At 41.4% G+C, this 21,771-nt stretch overlaps 1 protein-coding gene across 1 annotated transcript in view; it reads left to right on the forward strand.

Annotated features, from left to right (window-relative positions):
• The window catches only part of MPP4 (MAGUK p55 scaffold protein 4), a 56,470-nt gene that overhangs the window by 15,808 nt on the left and 18,891 nt on the right, over positions 1 to 21,771 (forward strand). Inside the window, 10 exon segments of the mRNA XM_061607509.1 lie at positions 807 to 892; positions 2,485 to 2,556; positions 5,673 to 5,688; positions 5,691 to 5,868; positions 5,923 to 6,005; positions 10,316 to 10,354; positions 12,056 to 12,076; positions 16,263 to 16,304; positions 17,983 to 18,153; positions 18,630 to 18,710. Of these exon segments, the coding sequence (XP_061463493.1) occupies positions 807 to 892; positions 2,485 to 2,556; positions 5,673 to 5,688; positions 5,691 to 5,868; positions 5,923 to 6,005; positions 10,316 to 10,354; positions 12,056 to 12,076; positions 16,263 to 16,304; positions 17,983 to 18,153; positions 18,630 to 18,710 (789 nt within the window).

The raw sequence follows: 21,771 nt of genomic DNA on the forward strand, positions 1-21,771 counted from the left end.
AGAGTTGGAAGAGGCCTATAAGGCCATCAAGTCCAATCCCCTGCTAAATGTGGAAATGCAACTTAGCAGTTTTGGGGATGGGATTATTATCATGACCATAGCATGAGAGGAAAGGCATACAGTAATCTCCCCATCCTTTCTGTTCCTGATGCCACTTGGGACCATCCTGTGACAGTGATTTACCTTACAAAAATGTGCTTGTTAATTGCATTCACACAATATCATAATGAGTTTGGCCCTTAAGAGTCCCCTGTGAAGCTGTGAACAGAACTCTAGAGAGAGGCAGAGTCTTCCATGCTGTACTGAACTTTGCAGAAGGTCAGTAGCAGCATAAATCTTTCATATTGTTTTTGACTTTCCTTGACAGAGTGAAAAATCCATTCTCTTCTATGACCCCATACAAAGAGAACTTGTGAGGTGGGGGTGGAATGAATGTTCTCTCACTTGTGCCAGGTGACTGTGGAGGGGAGGGGGGTCTGTTAAACTCACTGCTTCTTACTGATAAATGGGTCTCACTGAGGTTATTTTGCCCAACAGCTCCCAAAATCCTGGGGCTGGCACTGAAATGGATTCCCAAAGTATTCAGACATGTAGGAGAAATTCACATGGAAGAATCCACAACAAAGTCTACTGTTCCAGTTCATGGGCTTTATATAAAATGACAGACTCAGGACCACTCTAGCATAATTTGAATCCTTTTATTTAGAATAATCTGTTAAAGAATCCAGACACCCTTCAGAAATGCAAAATACTTTTGTCCTTCCTATTCTCTGGTGAAACTCTCAATGTCACCCTTTTTGTCATAGGGTTGTTATACGCTGGAGACAAACTGGTAGAAGTGAATGGAGTTCCAGTGGATGGACTTCAGCCAGAGCAAGTTATCCATATTCTGGTATGATGGTTAGTCCTTAACATTTTTAATACCACTCAATGAGAGCATCAGAGAGTCTTAGGCTGGGTCCATCAATCCCTACAGGAGTGGATCCCTGGCACTTAATCATAGTCTACTGTGTCCAGTTTTGTTTTTGTAGACTTCGCAAAAGAGCGCATGGAAAATGTCCATGTAAATTGTTTGCATTTTTTACACATTGGACCCATAAAATACAAAACTTTCAGTGTTTTTCAATGCATTTTTCCCTAAAATATGCATTTGTACACTTTTTTTTTACATAAAATACTTTATGCTAAATATTTTTATGCAAATCTTTTTGGGCTGAAACTGCATTGTAAAATCTGGAGTAGTGCCTAATCAAGACTGGGAACACCAAATTAGATCAGTCCACTGTGAAAAGCAAACCAAATTCCTCCTCTGTCCCAAATCTTGTGACGCTTTTAAGGCTAACACATTTATTATGGCCTAAGCTTTCATGGACTACAGTCCACTTTTTCATGAAGTTTTTTCCTGATTTGCAGGTATATATGTGGAGGGGGGTGGTAATGGTCAACAAGAATATCAAAAGGAAAGGAAATGCAGAAAAGCACAGTTGGTAATAATTACATTGTTAACAGTAGCCACTCACAAAAAACAGTTGTGTTGATACCACAAGCATCCTAGCTTTGCTAAGCCATTTAACACATGTAATATGATAAAAAAGCAATTGTCACGATACAATCCTTAATAGACAGAATGGATTTTTATCACACTACATCTCTTAATTGGCTTACCAGTGCCAAGTTGCCTGGGGCTGAAAACAACACAGTTATATCTGGACACATGGGTGCTTTGAAACGGTATCACTGGACTAAAATATAATAATTAAAACAAAACAAAAACACAAACTCAACTTGCTATGCAAACAAATTGTATTTTGCATGTTGACCACGATATGCCAGCCCATACATGTGAATTCAGTCGAACCCTATTAAAAACTGTAAAAAAAATAAATTGTTATTGTGCAATATGATCCTTCCTGGGTTCTTTGGTGACATGTTAAAATCTTCAGAAATGTCAACAAGCAAACAAATCATATAAATATGGGAGACCTCCAATTTTATTAATAATACGGAGACCTGCTTATTTGCCAATACACTCAAAATGGTTTGTAGTTTAAAATACTGTTTCCCAATTAAATGGACATGACCCATAATGGAAAAAGGGCAAGCAGGGAAGAGCAGCATAAGCACATTCAGGTATTGTGGCCAGCACATGACGCAGTTCTGGGAGAGGAGAAGCCAGATGGTAGTTCGCTTCGGCCAGCCAAGTAGAGTTGGATTTTGTTTTCTCACTTTTCCCTCAGATGCATCAGGTGGAATGACTACTGTTCTAGCATTCTGCTGTTCAAAGCCTTCTATTAGCTTTGGCACAACTTGACCACTAACAATTACACACACAAACAAAAAGGTATAGCTGTTGACTTTATTAAACCTGTCTTCACAAGAGGATATATCTAAGAATCCAGAACAGCTAGTCTGTTGGTTCTGGTGCTGAAATGTTCTGACAATAGGTAAAGTATAACTGGAACTTAATTTTCTGAATTCTTGTAGACACTGTCCCAGGGAACTGTTATGTTCAAACTGATTCCAGTTTCCGATCGACCAATCAGCAATCAAACAACGGTAAGATTTGTTGATTTTGTCCGAATGCTATGGTTGCAGATTATTATCCAAACTTAATTAGACTAACTCAGTTAATCCAGAAAGGAGAATTGGTACAGTACTGTCAATTCAACTCATGACAGTTTTGATCATGACTTCTTTGACAACATAGCTGAGAAAATAAATACACTGTACAACAAACAGTTCATTTTGGATGAAGCATACAGTATCAAAACTCTGCCAGCTCTCTGGTTTACAGCAAGTGTATGGGATCCAGCCCAAGATGCTAGTTATTCCTTGTATAACCTAATGCAGACTGGGCCCAGTGTACCCAAAGGACCATCTCCTCCATTAAAATACACCTGCCTGTTAAGACCTTCAGGTGAGTCTCTGCTCCAGATCTATCCAGTTTTGAAGTATGGCCTCTGAGAGTACAGAGCAGAGTTATTTGGTTGTGGTGTCTCAGAGAACTCCCTCTTACAGGAGTCTGGCTTTGGGCCAGTGGGTGCTTCCAGATTAGGGATGGGATCCACTTGTTGGTGCCTGTTGGACTGCATTCTATCAAACTGGCAGGCAGTTCCATTTGGGTTAGTTATTTTTCCGCTATCCTTTGCTTTTACTGTTCTGATATTTTTCCCTTCTGAAAAATAATTATATTCTTAGCAGTGTTTTCCTATCAAAAAGGAAAGTGGTTTTCCCTCTGCCCAGTGCCCACCCAATTCCCCTTCTTTCCTTCTCCTCCTTCTGAATGGTATTAGATCGTTCCCCCCTCCCCACCCTAGGAGAAAGCAGGAGATCACTTGAATGCAAAGCAGAGATTCAGGGTAGTCAATTTCACTTTAGCAAAGCAAAGACACAGGCTTATCAGTTTTAAGTTAGCAAAGCAAAGAGACATGTTGGTCAGTTTCACATTAGCAAAGAAAAGTCCAATGCTTTTTTCAGAGCTTGGAAAAGTTACTTTTTTGAACTACAACTCCCATCAGCCCAATACAGTGGCCATGCTGGCTGGGGCTGATGGGAGTTGTAGTTCAAAAAAAGTAATTTTTCCAAGCTCTGTTTTTTTTAAAAAAACCCTGTGTTGGGAAAAGCTGGGGAAACTCACAGCATTCAGAATGGGTCGACAAAGACAGCGAACCTGCAGACTTCCAGGAAGTCCATGGCCAAGTTTGATTTTAGCTAAATTCTTGCCTATTCCAGACTGGGGCTTAATATTGCAAACAAGTTATCCAGATAGCACAAATCAGTCATTGGCAATGGGGTAAATATGGGCTAGCATTTTGATGCCATCAGCGTTGCATGTAAATGCTACAAAAAACCTGCATGCATGAGCAGCACTGATCCCCCAATAAATACCTGTCTGGAAGCACCCAGTATCTCATGAATTTGAGAAGATAGCAAATGCTTATTCCAATAGGCCCACACAAGACAAATGGTTATGCAGAGCTGGGTAGCTGGAATTAGGCTTTTAGTCTTAAATGACTATGGTTGATAGTGCAGTTTTGTTGTTCAAAACCTCCCTTTAATTTTGACATGACTTGATCACTGATTATGAATACATCATGAATGGGTGATTGGAGCAGGAGATCATCACTTAGCCATTAGGATGGCCTCTTATCCAGCAAGGGAAGAAACAGTGAAACTAGAGTGCTCAACTAATTGTGGGGTCTGGACTAAGAGAGGCTTGGAAAATAAGTAGTTTGAATTTGACAAAACAACAAGAAAACAGATACGTAATTTGGGGGGCTGCAAGGATACTGCTTTTGGCCTAGCAGTGTCTGCCAGTATGCCTGCTTCCTTGCTACCTCTTCAACCTGCATATTAGTCAATAAGCAGATACAGTCATACAAAACTACCACAAGTCGCGTGATCACTCTCTTTGCCAAAGGGAACTTGGTTAAGACTGCTCTGAAACTTCCTGCCTCTTTGGAAGGCAGAGCATCTTAAGAAAGTATTTCTGTCAAAGTTAATGTTGTCATTTGCTTTTATTCTTTCTCAGATATTATAAGCTACTGTATACCCCCCCTGCAAAAAAAAAAGGGGGGTGAGAAAAGCAACAAGTAACCGATATAAATGAATTGTGGTCAGAGGTATTCAAGAGGTACAGAAAAGTTATGAGCAGAGCTGGATTTTTTAAACAGAGTTCAGCTCTCATTGAGCCATATTGGCCTCTGTTTTGAAAGAAAGCCATGAGAGCTGGTCCTTGTGCAAGACTGAGAGCTGCAAATCCTATCAATGATTTTAAGCCTGGGTGCATGAAGTATCTGCCATTGCACAGAGCGAATTGAGCAGATGGCTAAAAACCTCAGGTTAGCCAGTGCACTGTTAGGACTGATTGAGGATCACTGCTTAGCCTTACAACTTACTCTGGAGTGGATCTGTTAATTAAAGTTTATATTTTTCCTTCATCGGGGGAGAGAAAATGTTGGATTTAGTAATTCTCCTGTTAAATTGTCATAAGAATGTAAGAAGTTCCCTGCTGGATCAGACTAAAGGTCCATCTCATCCAACATCTTGTTTCCCACAGTAGCTAATCACTTGGCCCTGAAAAGCCCACAAGCAAGACCTGAGGTCACTAGTGCCATCCTGCTCTGTCTCCCAGAGCTGGTATTCCAAGGGATAATGTCATTTACTCTATCTAGGGTAGGAGCTGTCAGATCTATACCCTGTTAATCACTGTTAGTAATTCAGAAGTAATTATTTTGTATGTTGGAAGCCCACTTGCTTTCGTATGAGCCTGACCAGTTGTTGTGATTGTTAGGGTGACTTGATCTTGTGGAGAGACTCTTGTGTGTTCTGTTTGGTGGAAATGAGAGAAAAGGCCTTTTCTGTGGCTGCCCCAGATTGTGGAATTCTTTCCCTAGAGTGGCTTGCCCGCTGATTACCTTTTACCGCTGTGTGAAAACCTTCCTTTCAGACAGGCCTTTGGTCTGTAAGATTTTTTTTTTCATGCTCTCACTATTGTGTTTATATTGTTTTATCATCTCATGTTTTAGCCATGCTTGTTTCCCCCCCTTTTGAATTTGATTTGTGCTGCGTCTTGTCTTTTTGTTTTTAATTGATTGTTAGCTGCATTGCGCATGATTTGAGGAAAGATGGGTTATAATATAGCAAATAAGTCTTCTCTGTGGTTGTATCAGCTCTATGTGCGAGCAATGGCGATTACTGGCCTCTTCAGGATCTGGCCATTCCATGTGCTGATGCAGGATTGCCATTTAAAAAGGGAGACATTCTTCAAATTGTGGACCAGAACGATGCCGTCCGGTGGCAGGCAAGGAAAGTCTCAGACCTCAGTGCTTGTGCTGGACTCATTCCTTCAAACCACCTTCTGAAGAGGTAAGAAAAGCCAGTGGGTTGTACCCAATGTTAGTCGTACTTCCCTCCTCACAGAGGTGTGCCTGGCACCTTCACTGTGCAGTTTTTGGCGAATGCTAAAGACGTGCCTCTTTACCCTGGCCGATGGCATTTGAGATGTATGTTTTTGGGGCTCACCCTGTTCTTGTGAATGTAATTTGTTTTAATTGCTTTTAATACTGAATTTGAGACTGTTGTAACCTGCCCTGGGACCTGCTGGTGAAGGGTGGGCAGTAAATAAATAAATAAATAATACTCAGAGTAGACCCATTGAAATGAATGGGCACAGTTAACTGAAGTCCCTTAATTTCACTGGGTCTACTCTGAGTATAATTTAGTTGGATATTACCCAGTGCTTCTGAGCTCGCACCAAATAATAAGCCAATTACCTTCAGGTTATATAATAAGGCTCCCCAGTTATCATGCAGCCCTGTTGCAACCTAGCAGTGTTGGAGTGGATCAGAAGGAAATAATTAACTGGAACAAGCCAAAATAGTTTACAAATTGTATGCATTGTTTCCCACAGTATAAAAAGGGAAAGAATATCATAAGAACATAAGAAGAGCCTGCTGGATCAGGCCAGTGGCCCATCTAGTCCAGCATCCTGTTCTCACAGTGGCCAACCAGGTGCCTGGGGAAAGCCCGCAAGCAGGACCCGAGTGCAAGAACACTCTCCCCTCCTGAGGCTTCCGGCAACTGGTTTTCAGAAGCATGCTGCCTCTGACTAGGGTGGCAGAGCACAGCCATCATGGCTAGTAGCCCTGTCCTCCATGAATTTGTCTAATCTTCTTTTAAAGCCAACCAAGCTGGTGGCCATTACTGCATCTTGTGGGAGCAAATTCCATAGTTTAACTATGTGCTGAGTAAAGAAGTACTTCCTTTTGTCTGTCCTGAATCTTCCAACAAGGTCTCCCGCAGCAGAACCGGGTGGATACTGTGAAAAGTGATCTGACCAAGGGGCACCTAAACATTTTGGGCATAATGATAGGGCTGTCATCCAATTTAAAGAGATCATAGACAATCAACTAAATTTGCATACGAATGAAAATTCTTTTGAAGATAAAGACATACTTTAGAGCATTAACAAGCCATTAAAACCATTGAAAGCAATCAGAGTCCTGTGGCACTTTAAAAGGCTAACAAACTTATTATGGCAAAAGCTTTTGTGGACTCATGCCCACTCAGTCGGATGCATCTGATAAGATGCCATACTGAATTTGTTAGACTTTAAGGTGACACAAAACTCTGATAGTTTGTTTTTGCTGTGAGAGTCTAACTTGACTACCCCCTCTGGAAATCAAAGGAACAGGATCACAAAGCTGCAACATTTCATTGTAATTTGCAATCAAGGGTCCATTTGAAGAGATGCACTTGCAGGATCCATTTGCCAGCATTGGTGGTCCTGGCAGTGCGTCCTTTCCTGCTGCTGTCTTGAGTGCCATGGGGTAAGGGCATGAGCTCATGGTGGGGAAACGCTGGAGACTTCACTGGAGAGGAGCTGTGTTGGCAGGGGCATTACAAGTCTGTCTGCATGGGCTCTGGCAATCACTGGAACTGCTGTTTTGTGATGATGATAAAGAGAGGACAGTGAGGCCGGTCTTAGAAGCAGGCACCATCTTAGAAGAAGCATTCCTCCTCTTGAAGAGGAAATTCCCCTCCTAAGATTTGTGCCTGCTACCCACTGCACGCACATGTTGCAATAGGTGAGAGCCACAATGTGAGCCAGCGTAGTGTAGTGGTTAGAGTGTCAGATTAGGACTGGGATTCAAATCCCCACTCAGCCATGAAGCCCACTGGTTGGCCTTCGGCTGAGAGATAGTGACTGGCTCAACCTATCTCACAGGAGGATGGGAACTGTGTATGCTGCCTCAAGCTTCTTGGAGGAAAGGTGAGAGAGAAATGTAATACATACAGGAATCATCTTCATAGGCATTATTTTCTTTATAAGAGACCAAGTGGGGAATGTCTTTCCTAAAATGGCTCCTCCGCTTACAGTTTATTATGAGTATGTAATATTCACATAAATAGCAATATAAAATATAAATTGACCTACTTTACCAAGAATATTTATTCTTTTAATCCCAACCAATCAATGCACAAAATAATTGAACCCTACATGATTCCTATTTTAGGGAGAAAGTCCTCCTCAAGTGATTATTCAAGGGAAGGGGATTTGCTGTGTAAATTATAACTGTGGTAAGGACTGAACAGAAATGTCTTCTGTCTAGTGACTTGTGCTGACACAGCAATGATACTAGGTTACTAATTTGTATTAGATCTTTGCATTTAAAGTAGCCTTAATAGAAATGTGGTCATATTCCAACACTGAAAGGGCAGGTTATTCTCTGTTTCTGATGCTTATGACTTCTCTAAAACATAGGATGGCAATTGCTATTTTTCCTTCTTGTTATCACTCTGGAGTAGGGATAGAAGATTATGCCAATTTTGGTTCTCTCAATTCCTCACTTTTCCAATCTCAGATTCAGTTCTCAAAATTTCAGCAGCAATTTGTGATTTTTAAAAAAAGAATCTTCATGAAAATTCATCAGCATTTTAGTGCAAATTTCTCCTAATAAACACATTTTTAACGCAGTTTTGACTACACATGTTTGCATTTTAGCAAGATCAAGTAGACTGTTTGCTCCAAATCACTGAGGAATGGTTAATGCTTGGGGAGATAGTGAATGCATGGCTATTGCCTTCCAGTTGCAGATATTTTCTTTCCAGATATGTTGTCAGAAGCAGCTCTGACTTTTATATAGTCACAGCAATGCTCAGTCGGGACACTACTATACATGGAAACATAGGGCATTGCCTTGTACAGAGTCAGACCATTGCTCCATCAAGCTCAGTGTTGTCCACATGACTGGCAGCAGGTCTCCAAGACCTTAGACAGGGGTCTGTCCCAGCCATCGGAAACTGAACCTGGGACCTTCTGCTTGCAAAGCAGTTGTCGAGCTATGGCCCTTCACTGCATATTTTTATTTATTTATTTATTTTTATTTTTATATATTATATATATATATTTATATATATATTTTATATATTTTTATATATTAGACACCATCTTTATATCGTGTGTGCATGTGTGTGTAGCAACAATCCTGGCAGTTTCTTTTAATGCCACTGTTTCCTTTTTAATTTCCTCCATGGATTGTCTGTGAGTAGTGAGTACGTGGAAGAAGGTAAGCAACAGTGTCTAGATTTCACATGTTTATTTTCATGTATGCCAGGCAGTGGTGCGGTTAGGTAATTTTTGTCTCTGGATGTAATGGTCTTACCGAATTTTCCATTAATTCACTTATTCACTATTGTTGCAAATTTGATCTTTATGTAGCGATTTTCGTGGCTATTTTAGGGGGGGGAAATAAATCTGCCTCTAAAATATTGATATTAAGAACAATATTGGTATTTCCTTTCAGTTCTTGATATTTCCTTTAAAATTCTCAATTCTTCCTTTAAAAATATTGATATTAATAATAATATTTTTTGCAAGGGAAAAAACGGACTAATAAAAACTAGTGGACAAAAAACAAACTTGAATTGATACCAGCCTGTTCGGTCAACAGAATGTTTTCAAATGGGCACTGGCCATCAAATCCCATCCCTAGTGTTAAGTCAACACCATCACCACTGGAAAGCATTGCGGAAGTGTGCTGGATCCATAACCTGTTAGCTGAGCTTGCTAATGGATGTCTGAGCGAGCTGTGTGTGAATCCTTACTGAAGAGAAGAAAGCTGTTTATATAGGAAATACATGCTTCATAGAAAGATCCTGGTTCTAGCTAACTATCAAAGTTGAAGGTGCAGACCCTGAGCCCAGTCTTTGCCCTCATGCCCTCTCATTTTCCCAAGAGATCGAAGAAGAAATAAGGAAGTTGGCAAATTAGGTCATCAGTGCCTGAGAGTATCAGTTTACCCCTTGAGGTATAGATCAGCATGGTGATCAATAGGCAGTGAAGACAGCCTAGGAAACTTGGAGGTCCATTTCTCTATCTGTCTTAACCCATGCAAACCCAACCACAGTTCAAGTTGCAATTCCAACACTTCCAACAAAAAATGAAGCAACCACTTTAGTAAGGCTAATCTCCTGGGTTTTCCCAGGCTGGCTGCTTTATTCATACATTCTCCCCAGTGGTGTGAGATCATAACATGGGAAAGTGGCTCTTGCACACCGCTGTGTGGTGTGTGGAAATGAGGCCTTAGGCTACTTCTCCAGTATGATCTGGGAACTCCTTTGACCTCTTAGTTTTTGTTTGTAAAGAAAGTTGTCATATAATACATTACACCATGGTACAACATTGAAATACTAGAGAAAGATGATAGAAATTCGGTCTCAGGGTAGATTAGTGACAGTTTCTGTCACTGTGTGAGTTTTTTTAAAAATTGAGAACTGTTTGTTTTTTCTTGCTGTTTTTTACAACAAACAGACGATGACCTGCCAATTGATGAGAAGTGTGTAGAAACAGGTAATTGACTGGTTTTGGTTGAGGGGGTTGTTCTTTCATCACTACAGTGAAAAAGGGATTGGAAATTCATGGATGAGTGAAGCGGTCTGTTAAATGATCTCTGGTAGAATATGCAAAATAAAGTGTGTGTTTTAAAAATAAAATAAATACATACATTTGGAGATGTGATAATTCTGTTTATATCAATGGATGTTTATAACAAAGAGAACTAGCAGGAAAATGCTAGGTTTTGGAAGGAACACTTGATTACAGCATTGTGTGTTTTGATTCTCTCTTGTGATTGTTTCATAAGAAACACTCACATGCTTAACAATCTCTTTTGCCCCCAAATCATTTTTGAACTTATGAATATTATTTGTGTGGCACGTCAAATAGGCCCTATTTAATTCAAACGGGCTGAAAGGTTAGCATTTTCCTATTCTGTGCAGATCTAAGGAGGCACATAAATGGGTCACAGGCCACCATTTTAGTTATATAGAAGCAAATTCTCCACCTAAAAGATTCCTTCTTCTATGCCTAAAAATATGGAAGGTGGTATTTTTAAGAGTATTTCGATATTGAGAATGTGGCTTGGTGTGACCTGCACTGAATGTGAAAAATGAGCAGGGAGCCTCATTCTAGATGGCATCCTCTGATCCTATGGGTTGAAAGCTGATTACCCATGAGCATAATTCTGCTCATGAGAGGCTCCTGCTAGAGGAAGATTGTAGCTGATCCCTCTTGCACCCTGAAAAGCTGCTCTGGAGCAGTGAGGGAGGCAGGATGAGAGGCTGCAGGGGAAAGGGGGGGAAGTGTGAAAATCACCTCCCCATCTCCCGGACCCCAGTCTCTTCCATTCGTGGCAGGGACACTCTGGATACAATTCTTTTGAGGTGAGAACAAGTTCAAGGAGACTCCGGAGTTGCCCAACTCGCATGACCATAGACTGTAGCTCTGATCTAATATGCTGAGTCTTCCTAATTCTACAGAAAAAAATTCTAATTCAGATTGCTGAATAGCTTTGAATTCACAGTGTTCCTCATAATATCAAAGCTGCCTTGAATTTTCAACACCAGTTTGGAGCTGTAGGGCTGTATTCAACTAGTTTGTCATGCTAGTGGAAGTCAACACAAAGATTCCTACTGGTGCAACAGGACTTACTGCCAGAATAGTGCATGGGAGGAGGAGAGGGGAGATTGTTCTGTCAGGCAAGCAGAAATGCTTGTGCTGATGGAACGTTCTCCTTAGCATGATGTTGAATACAATCCAGTATTGCTATATAGAATGGCTTTGAGCACTTTGTATGTTGAGATGAATAACATTAACCACAACTAAATCAAAATATTCTGAAACTTCTTTTTTTACTTTCCCCCTATCAGGGCTAATGGCTACTTTGGGGATGCAGTTTAGATTGAGAGAACAGTATAGGGGGAAAGGTTCAAGTGCTCTCTCCCCTGAGTGCCACTGCTCCAATTCAATTTGGAGTCCATCCCCATAGTGCAGTTGCTTTTAACTAAACATAAGGTCCAATTATAGATCTACCCTGTAGCGTGTACTTTGACCCTTAAGCACAGATCAGAGGAGAAAATGAGAAACTAAGTGTCTCTTGATGCTGTGGGGATGGGAAGTCTTTTCTGATGTGTTATGCTTTAATTATCTTAGATGAGGATAGTATTGAAATAAAATGTATTTGCTGTTTTTGCTCCCTGGATGACTTAAAAGATGAGGAGACTTTTGAGTCTGGTAAGTATAATTCTTTCTGCAATTTTGGTTGCTGACCATACTTTTCCTAATTAGTCTCAAAAAAGCATGTGATGGGGGTAATTAGTTCTATCTTAAACTTGTATTGTGGTGCAGCCATTTTGCCGTTACCTTCTCTGTGTTTTTCGAACCTGATCTGGAAATTTTAATTACCAAAATTAAAATCACATTTGAGACAAACCAAGTTCTCATCTCATTAACTGAAGTATTCAATTTTGAATTGCTCTGATACATATGGTGAAAATTGTAGAACCATGCAAGTGTCAGAGAGGACAGCTGGAAGATAATGAGATTACATTATGTAAGAGTGATTGAAAGGTTAATCTACTTCCCGGCATCCTTATTACTCTTGATGATGAAGGAGGATTCATTTGACACTTGGATACTAGGGTGAATTTGCACATTAAAAACAAAAGTAGGGCAGGTCAGCCATATGTGAAGATTATCTGTCTGTAGACTGAGCCGATCAGGCTTAGCAATTGAGAATACCAACAGTAAAATCAAGCTTCGATCTATCCTTTTTTCAGAGGAAATGTATAAAATGTGTATCCTTACCAAACAAATTAGTTGATGTGCTGTAATCCTGATCCAGGAGTTCTAGGGCATGGCACAGTGGCTTCAATACACTAGAATCCACAGAGATATGGAGACCATAATTGAAGAAGCTAGCAAGTGGGGGCTGACTTTTTCCTGCATAACCTTTATGGCACCTTTTGGAGAGAACATAGGGCTCATCTACACAGGAGTTTAGTGTGTGTGTGTGGTGCTACTCACATTTCCTTTTAAATCGCATGGTTCACATGACGTTACTGGCAAACAGAAGCTACCACAGTTTCCCCCTGTAAATCTGTACTAACCTAATCCTCTGATCTGAAAAAGGAAGGAAAAAACATATTCACTCTGTATCTCTAGGGCTTGCAGACGCTGTGCTCTGATGCTTTTAGGTGGGTGTGGTGATCGTTCCCCTCTCCACACCCATTCCCTCCTCCTCCCTCCTTTCATTTCATTTCCTGTGGCCTGAAAAGAAACTTCTGCTGCTCTCTCCTGTTCTGCAAGCCTTTTTTATGTTGCTGCAAACAGTGCCGTATTTTTCTTTTCCCCCTAAATTGTGCTCAAAAGCATAACACTGCTCAAACAAAATTTGTATTTCATCTGTATTGTACCAGTGAAAATAAAAATAATCTCACTTCTGGGTTGTTGTTGTTTTAAATGAAACTTAGTGGTAGAACAAATTGAGCATGCTTGGTTGCTAGGTAACCAGAGGGAGTGGAAATATTAAATTAGAAGGTGTGGTATTTAGGAAACTGAGCGATTGATGCTTCCCCTCAAGTGTGACAAGAAAACACCATGTTTGCAGCTGGCATTGAGCCTTTACTGTGGATGCTGCAAACAGAAAACAGAGGTAGAAACAGCGTCTTCAGCAGGAAGTTATGCTCCCATGTGGATAATCCCTAACAGACAGGGAACTCTTCTAGACAACCTGTTTAGCATTTATCCTGATTTGTTGGGGGTGGGGTGGGGTTAGACAGTGTTGCAACAAAGCAAGCATTATCCCACATTTCCTAGTACATTTTCCTATCATTTTCCTTATCACACAAAGTCCAGTCTGTTGAGGAAGCAGGTTTGTTGCACAAAAGTTTCTAATCATCTATAACTGTGCAGCCTGAATTTGCCAATATGTGATTGAATCCCACTCCAAAATAGCAACAGTCTGGAAGCACTTTAAAAAATCATGGGGATTTTTTTAAATTGTGAGATGGAGACTGAAGTGGGATTTGCAGCAGAGGAGGCATGCAATAATAAGTGGCATATGAAGAAGAGTTGGGTCATAAAGGACTGACACTGGGGAGGGGATCTGCAGCTATGCTGCAATGTCTGCAATCACTGAAGACACAAAGATTGTATATGGTTGCTGGATATTTTGAATGTACTAATAAAAATTATTAGCTTTTGTGTAAGGCTGCTCTAGTTGTGCTGAATTTTCTATAGATTCTTCTGTACTGCATCATATATGGATTTCACAGTCGTAATTTTTCATCTGTCTTCCTGTTCTTAAATTTTTGTGCAACAATACCAGAGGAGCTTAAGAAGGTAACTTTTAATTTTGTCCTCTTTCTCCTCCAGAGTCTAAAAGTACTGTAGATTGTTGGCATTGCTTTATGGCAGGAGTGGGGAAGCTTTGGCCCTCCTGATGTTGCTGAACTACAACTTCCAACAGCCCTAGCAAGCATGGTCAATGGTCAGGGATGATGGGATTTGTAGTTCAGCAAAATCTGGAGGGCCATAGCTTCCCCATTCATGGCTAGAAATGTCAGGGGCTCACACGTAATGGCAAATTTGATTTCCTTCCTTCTAGTAAAAGAAAATAGGCAGAAATATTATAGGATGGATCAGGTATAGTCAGTGATGTACACTTAGCATATTTACCAGATGATACCACATTTGCTCAAACTAAGCAGTAACCAACCACCCTCACTTCTGTGTTCTTTATGCAAGCCAAGGTTCGACAGAGCCTCTTTGGAAATGTCCAGGAAGATTTTGTGCTCTGTTTGTGTGTTCTTTAACTGTATGGTGGGGTGAGCATAGAATCATAGAATCATAGAGTTGGAAGGGGCCTTGTAGGCCATCGAGTCCAACCCCCTGCTCACAGCAGGAAATCCACAGCTAGAGCATCTCCCGCAGATAGCTGTCCAGCCTCTGCTTGAAGACATCCAGCGAAGGGGATCCCACCACCTCCCTAGGCAGTCAGTTCCATTGCCGAACTGCCCTTACTGTCAAGAAGTTCCTTCTAATGTTCAATCTGAATCTACGCTCCTGCAACTTAAAACCATTAGACCTAGTCCTACCCTCTGGGGCAGCAGTGAACAAATCTGTACCCTCCTCTATGTGACAGCCTTTAGGTACTTAAAGAGTGTAATCATGTCATCCCTCAGCCTTCTCTTCACCAGACTGAACATGTCAAGTTCCTTCAACCTTTCCTCATAAGACTTGTTCTCCATACCGGCTATCATCCTTGTCACCCTCTTCTGAACCTGCTCTAACTTGTCTATATCTTTCTTAAAATGAGGCACCCAGAACTGAACGCAGTATTCCAGATGAGGCCTGACTAATGCAGAATATAGTGGGACTATTACTTCCCTCGACCTGGAAACTATAGCTCTGTTTATGCAGCCCAAAACCGTGTTTGCCTTTTTTGCCGCAGCATCACACTGCTGGGTCATGTTCAACTTGCAATCCACTACAATTCCAAGGTCCTTCTCAGACGCACTACTGCTAAGCCGGGTATTTCCCATCCTGTACCCGTGCATTTTGTTTTTGTGTTGGAACGTTGGACGAGTATACATGTTGCATGTTGGAATGTTGGACGAGTATACAGTATTAGCTCCTTGTTTTTGCAGAGTTCTTCACCTGAGTGCTTTCTTGGCATATCTGGTATGTGATTAGAGAATAAATACAATCCTGGGCAAAATTTTTGCCATGTAAAAGTGTTGTTTCATGTTCCTTGCTCTTTTACCTGGCAGGACGTTTCAGGACAATGTACACAGTCTGAATCCTTGGAACGGGAGAATATTAACGATACATGGTGCCTTCTGTAAAAAAAAAAATATGAAGAAGTTTGTTTACAAATGTAAAGTTGTGCAATAGTGACCAAGAGTAGGCAATGTAACTCCAAAAAAGAGCCCATATGGTTTCTGTTCCCAAATTCAAGTGCCCTCCTTTGGTCTCTCGCCTTGCACCCAAATGGGGCAAGTCAATTTCATAATAATCCTCCACCCTTGTATGTTTTTTATTTAGGCTGGCCTAACAGACAAGACTTTGTATTTACCATCAACTAGCAAACAAAAACCAGAGTGAGGTGGGGTCTGTTTCTTAATTTGATACAACAGACCAAAAGAGGTATAGAAGAGATGAAAGGTAAAAACGTACCATTGTGAAGGGATGCTGCAACTGCTTTTCTTATTTTTTTTTAAAAAAGCGTTTGTTGAATGTTTGATACTAGATATTTTGATTTCGTAAATTTTGTCTTTTCCTTTCGGTGGGACATTTATTCATTAAAAAGATACTCCTTTCATCTTTTCTATGAAAGAACAGGTAAAATTCTGGTTTACTCTGCCTTTTGATTCTCTGTCCTCACTTTTTTATATATGTTGCTTTTTTCACATTGCAGAAGAGGAAGAATTCAGTGGATCTGGTCAGCAGGTCTTCAATAGTACGTAGCTATTTTGATAGACTGAAGAATGCAGTTGCTGGGCTGTCAAACTAGTTACTTGGCATTGTATCTGAGATGTATTCACTTTGTGCTTTGTTCTAAATATGTCTTTGCTCACACCCTCTTTGCTATTGTCTTCCAACAAGTCGCATTTTTATACAGTGATGTTTTGTAGTTCTACCCTGATTAAACCACCTCTGTAATAACCTTATAGCTTTCATGGTTCCGTCTACTTAATAAAAAATAGTGGAATTTCCACTTTCAGAGGTTTTTGACTCTGAATTGCTTAAATCTTATACAGACTATTTAGACACACAAATTAATGTGAATTCATTATAAAATACCCTAAGAATTTTATTAAATATTGATGTATGTGCAGTTTCAAGTGGTACATGAGTTTTACCCCCTCAGCAAGAGCTAAGCCAATAGTTATTGGCCTTCAGAGCTAACAGAACGTGTACCTTTAGGAACAGAATCTCTGAATGTTAGGGATGGAGAACCTGTGGCCCTCCAAATGTGGTTAGACTCTTAACTCCCATGCACCCCAGCCAGCATGGCCAATGATCAGGAATGATGGGAGCCCAATAGCGTATGAAGGGCTGCTGGTTCTCCATCCCTTCTGTAGGCAAAATAGGGACTGGCCATCATTTCCATGGCCAGCTTTAATCTGCTCAGAGGCCTCTGGCTAGCTAGCTGCTGTTGGAATGGCATAGCAGTTAAGATGGACCACAGTCTATTCCCACAGATCTGTTCTTATACTCTTTAACTGAAACTGCCATCGGCCACCAAGGTTCACTGAATGGCGGACAGGGAAGAGAGTAAAATAGGGACCTTGTCACAATTGTGGAAAGGTAAGGAGAGAGCCGCTCTATGGTTCAAAAAGCTAAAGAGCCACACACAGTAATGAGATATTGGTAGGGATGGGGGAGAAATTTGATTGTTTCCATTTGAAGATGAATCTACCTTATTCACACTTTCCAAAACGATGTATAAACCAAAACACAACCTTCAAAATGCGTGATTCTTCAAATTTTGCAATGCAGTTCTCTAGCAAAGTAATATGTACAAAGCTGAATACGCTAGTATAAAATGTGCGTATAAATATATATAACATGCAAAAAATTGCTTTGGAAAAATTTGAATAATAGGTAAAATTGCATACAGTAGGGCCCCACTCATACGGCGGGTTACGTTCCAGACCCCCGCTGTAAAGCGAAAACCGCTATAAAGCGGAACCCATTGAATAGAATGGTGCGCGATCCCTGAAAACCGCTGTCAAAGCGGAAGAAGCGCCATATGAGTGGGGCTTTAATTGAGACCGCTATAAAGCGAAGCACTGTAAAGCGGGGTCCCTACTGTACAAAATGAGTATATTTGGAGAAATTTGCACTAAAATGCTGTTGAATTTTCATGGTAACTTCAAAAAAAAATGCAAACATGTAGAAACATCAGGAACTGAACTTGAAATTGGAAAAATATGAAACTGAAAGAAACATATTTGGCCATCCCTAGATATCTGGTCTGCCAGGATTAGAAGTTTCAGCATCTGATGCTAAATGGGGGGAGCATCTGAAGTTCCAAAAATATTGCAGGCTGACACTGCTAACCTATCAAGTGCACCCATCGTGTTTGTTCAGTGACCAATTTTTAAATGTGTGTAGCATTCTGCTTTCCTCAGCTGGTTTCCGGAGAAGAATGCGCCTGTACCGCCAAAAATCCCATAACCACCACCTGCTGTGCTATACCTGGTGCCCCAGTGGCTGCTGCAGTGCTGTAGCAGCACCTTACGAAGAAGTGGTGAGATACCAGAGACACCCTGGTGATAGAAACAGAGTGATTGTGCTAGTAGGTGAGTTGCAACAACTTAATGGTACTCTGATGTAAAAGAATATGATGCGATTGTGATTGGCCTGAGATCAGCTCAGAGAGGGAAGATGAGGATTTATTCAAGGGAATTCAAGGGAGAGCATCTTTTCATAGTCCGTGGAAATGATCCATTGCCACATTGCTGAAAGAAAATCTCTGTTGGCTAGCGAGGTGAGGATGAACTTTCATTAACACAAGCAGGAGGCTTGGCGCAGCCATGATTTCCCTTGAATTCCCAGAGAGGAATTATGTCTCTGATTGGCGTCTCTCTTCAGAAGAGCAGATGCTCACCAACCTCTGCAAAGAAATTGGTTTTGCTATTCTTTAGCTACCCTTAAGGAATGTGAACATTATGGATCTTGTGAAATTCCTCTTCTTCTGTAACAAATGTGACATGTTTTACTGGGTATGTGATGTTTTCATTCAACACTTACCTGTTTCCTTTCTTGAAACATTCAGGTCCTTCAGGTGTTGGAGTGAATGAGCTACGGTGGCGTCTCATTGGTGTAAACCCTCATCACTTTCAAAGTGCAGTGCCACGTACGTGACATTTTGTATCTGAATTCTTATTTGTAATGGTTAGATGGAGAGGGAAAATGCAGGGGCCCACAGGTCTGAACTTGTCTTAGTAGCCAGCCATTAGTTGAAATTGTCACTGACATTGCTGATCATTTGCTTGCTTATTGAGTCCAGCAGGATTTACTCTCATGCAATCATGCGTAGAATAGGAAAGACTGACCATGGGGGAAGAGGAGGGAGAGGGGAGGGGAAGGAGGAGGAGAGGGAAGGAGGGGCAAAGGAAGGGGGAGGGAAGGGGCAAAAAGGAGGTGATGGGAGGGAGGACGACGATGGGAGGGCAGGTTTGATTATTTGTATGCTTAATGAATTCAATGTGATTTAGTCCCGTGCAGTCATGCTTAAGATAGGTAAAACTGACCATGGGGGAGGAGGACGAGGAAGGGAGAGGGAGAGAGGAGGAGGGGATTGGAAGGGTATGGGAGATGGGGAAGGAGGGGGCAAGAGGAAGGGGACAGGAAGGAGGAGGGGACGGCAGGTTTGACCATTTGTGTGCTTTTTGAGTTGATTTACTCCTGTGCAATCATGCTTAAGATAGGTGAAACTGACCTAGGGGAGGGGCAAGGAAGGGAGGAGAGGGCAGGAAGGGGAGGGAGGGAGGGGGAGGGGAGGAGATTGGGTGGGTGGGCACTGGGCAGAGGGGAAGCCTCTTTCCAAAAGGAAAACTTTGTGAACAGTATCATTGTTTGTCAGGGTTTTCCCCAACTTTTTATTCTTCAACAGGCACATGTAGTCTCCCTCCCACATTTAAACCAAAGCTGTCACTGGCCACATCCACACCAGACCTTTATTCTACTTTAGACTGTCATGGCTTCCCCCAAAGAATCCTGGGAAATAGTTAAGTTAGTGAAGGTTCCTGAGAGTTGCTAGGAGACACCCTGTTCCCTCCACAGAGCTTCAGTCTGAGTGGCTGACTATTAAACCACTCTGGCCACTGGAGCTGGGAAATACGAGTCTTCTGTCAGCACCCTTCACAAACTACACTTCCCAGGATTCTTTGGGGGAAGCCGTGATTGTCTAAAATGAAATAAAAGTCTGGTGTGGGTGTGGCCCTGATTGCAAAGCCAAGCAGCTGTGAGTCTGGCTTTTAGAACACTGACAGTTGGTTCTTTCTGAGCATGCCCCGGCTTATAATTGACTTCAGTGCTAAATTTCGTAAATTAATTAAAAATCAGCTAGGCATTTTTTTAACTTTTAAACTGCAGAAGATGAAGGATAAAGTATAGGGCAAGGACAATAATAGGATTATAGGTACTCTGTGAACATGGCTGGTTTTTAATTAATTTCAACAAATTAGGAGAACTCTGACAAAAAAAGTCCAACAAGGTTCCCCCCCCCTTTTTTTACACTTTGAACCCTTGATTCTCTCTGACTGTTTTGTGTATTGCCGTGAACATTTAGAGGGTTCTTAAGCAAGTGTTTCTGAGTTCAGGACTATAAGTTATGTAAGGTTTTGTTCTGAAATGAGCTTATGGGAAGCATCAGAATGGCATGGGGGTATTTTCAGTTTAACTTTGCAGAATGCGAAAAATCCATGCTGGCTGTAGTATATAGCCACTCTTGTGGCTGTATAATCTTGATTTGCTTGCACCCAGCTTATGTGGAGATTATATGATGCTTGATCTTTATTGGGCATTTGTTCTGGTTTGTTTGCAGGGAGGTTATATGAGAATGTACATTCATCCTAATTTCATCCTGATTTGCTTGTGCGATGGTTATGTTTGTTCCACACTTTTTAGTGTATTTTCCCACCATTTTCCTAAATACTTTTTTTAAAGTGGATTTCTTGCACCAGAGCACTTTAATTGTGCAAACTTAAACTTCTGGCATGCAATTCAATCTCCCTCGCAAAATAGTGACCAGAGGTAACCTAGGTCTCTCTTAGTATGTTCTAGATCCACAAAAATGCATCACCATCCTGTTCCTGATGCATCTTCTACATTTGCAGATTCTTATCTTGACTTTCTCATAACTGAGGTTACATGTACATTGTGTGATGTATATTGCACCTTTGCATTGTAGCTGAAAAACTCCCTCAGGACATTTCCTTTTATCCACAAATTCCTTTAACATACACTGCAGAGGTTACAAGGAAGGTTGCTCATGATTTTGTTAGTATCAGCCCACTGAACCAGAACAGTGCTATGTGGCCAGCATCTCTCTCCAGCGAGAGCAGGGTGGGGAAAACCTTTTCAGTCCAAGGGCTGCATTCACTCACGCACAATCTTCCAGGCGCCACATGGTGGTGGATGAGGCCAGAGGCAAACGTGGGCAGAACAATGAATGTGACTTTGCACAATAGACTACATGTTAGCCACACAGACGGATCTACATACTCATGCAGACCTCTCCATCTTCCATCCAGGCAAGCGAGAGGCAGGGTCATCATTCAAGGACCATTTCCAACCAGCCAAATGCTCTGAAGAGTAGCATTGGTGTAGGGTGTGATCCGAGGAGGGGGCATGGTGTGGGAAGAGCCTCAAGGCTGGATAGATAGGTTTGGAGGGCCACATTTGACCCCTGGGTCTGAGGTTCCTGACCACTGAGTTAGAGGCACATTTAAATACAAAAAAACCCCTTTATCTAACACCTAGGAATTCCTGATAGCAAATAGCAATCTTTCAGTATCACCTGTCGAATCTGCCCATGAAATAAATCATGGATGTGATATGTGAGAGGAACCATTATCCTATTTTATCTGACCAGGATGGAACAAGGCAGCAGCAAGGGCACATGAAATGAAGCAGGGTGGAGCACGCCCTGGGTTGGTGGGGGCAGTGCAAGTGCACAAACATCTGTAGCCACTGATGCCAACTTAGTGTTTTCCCCGCCTCTCCTCGTGAGTCAAGACTGCTTTCGGTTTGAACAGATTCTTTCTTTTCATCTTTTTGCCCTTATACATGGGTTGCTTCAGGGTTCTTTTAGGGTATCCCTCATTTGAAGCTGTCTCATCAATGTTTCTGCTAGTCAGCAATGTTGACAGTTTCTTCTCAGTCGCATCCCTCATTTGGGGGATATAGACATT

This window comes from Rhineura floridana, chromosome 2 (genome assembly GCF_030035675.1).
Source record: "Rhineura floridana isolate rRhiFlo1 chromosome 2, rRhiFlo1.hap2, whole genome shotgun sequence".
NCBI classification, from domain to species: Eukaryota; Metazoa; Chordata; class Lepidosauria; order Squamata; family Rhineuridae; genus Rhineura; species Rhineura floridana.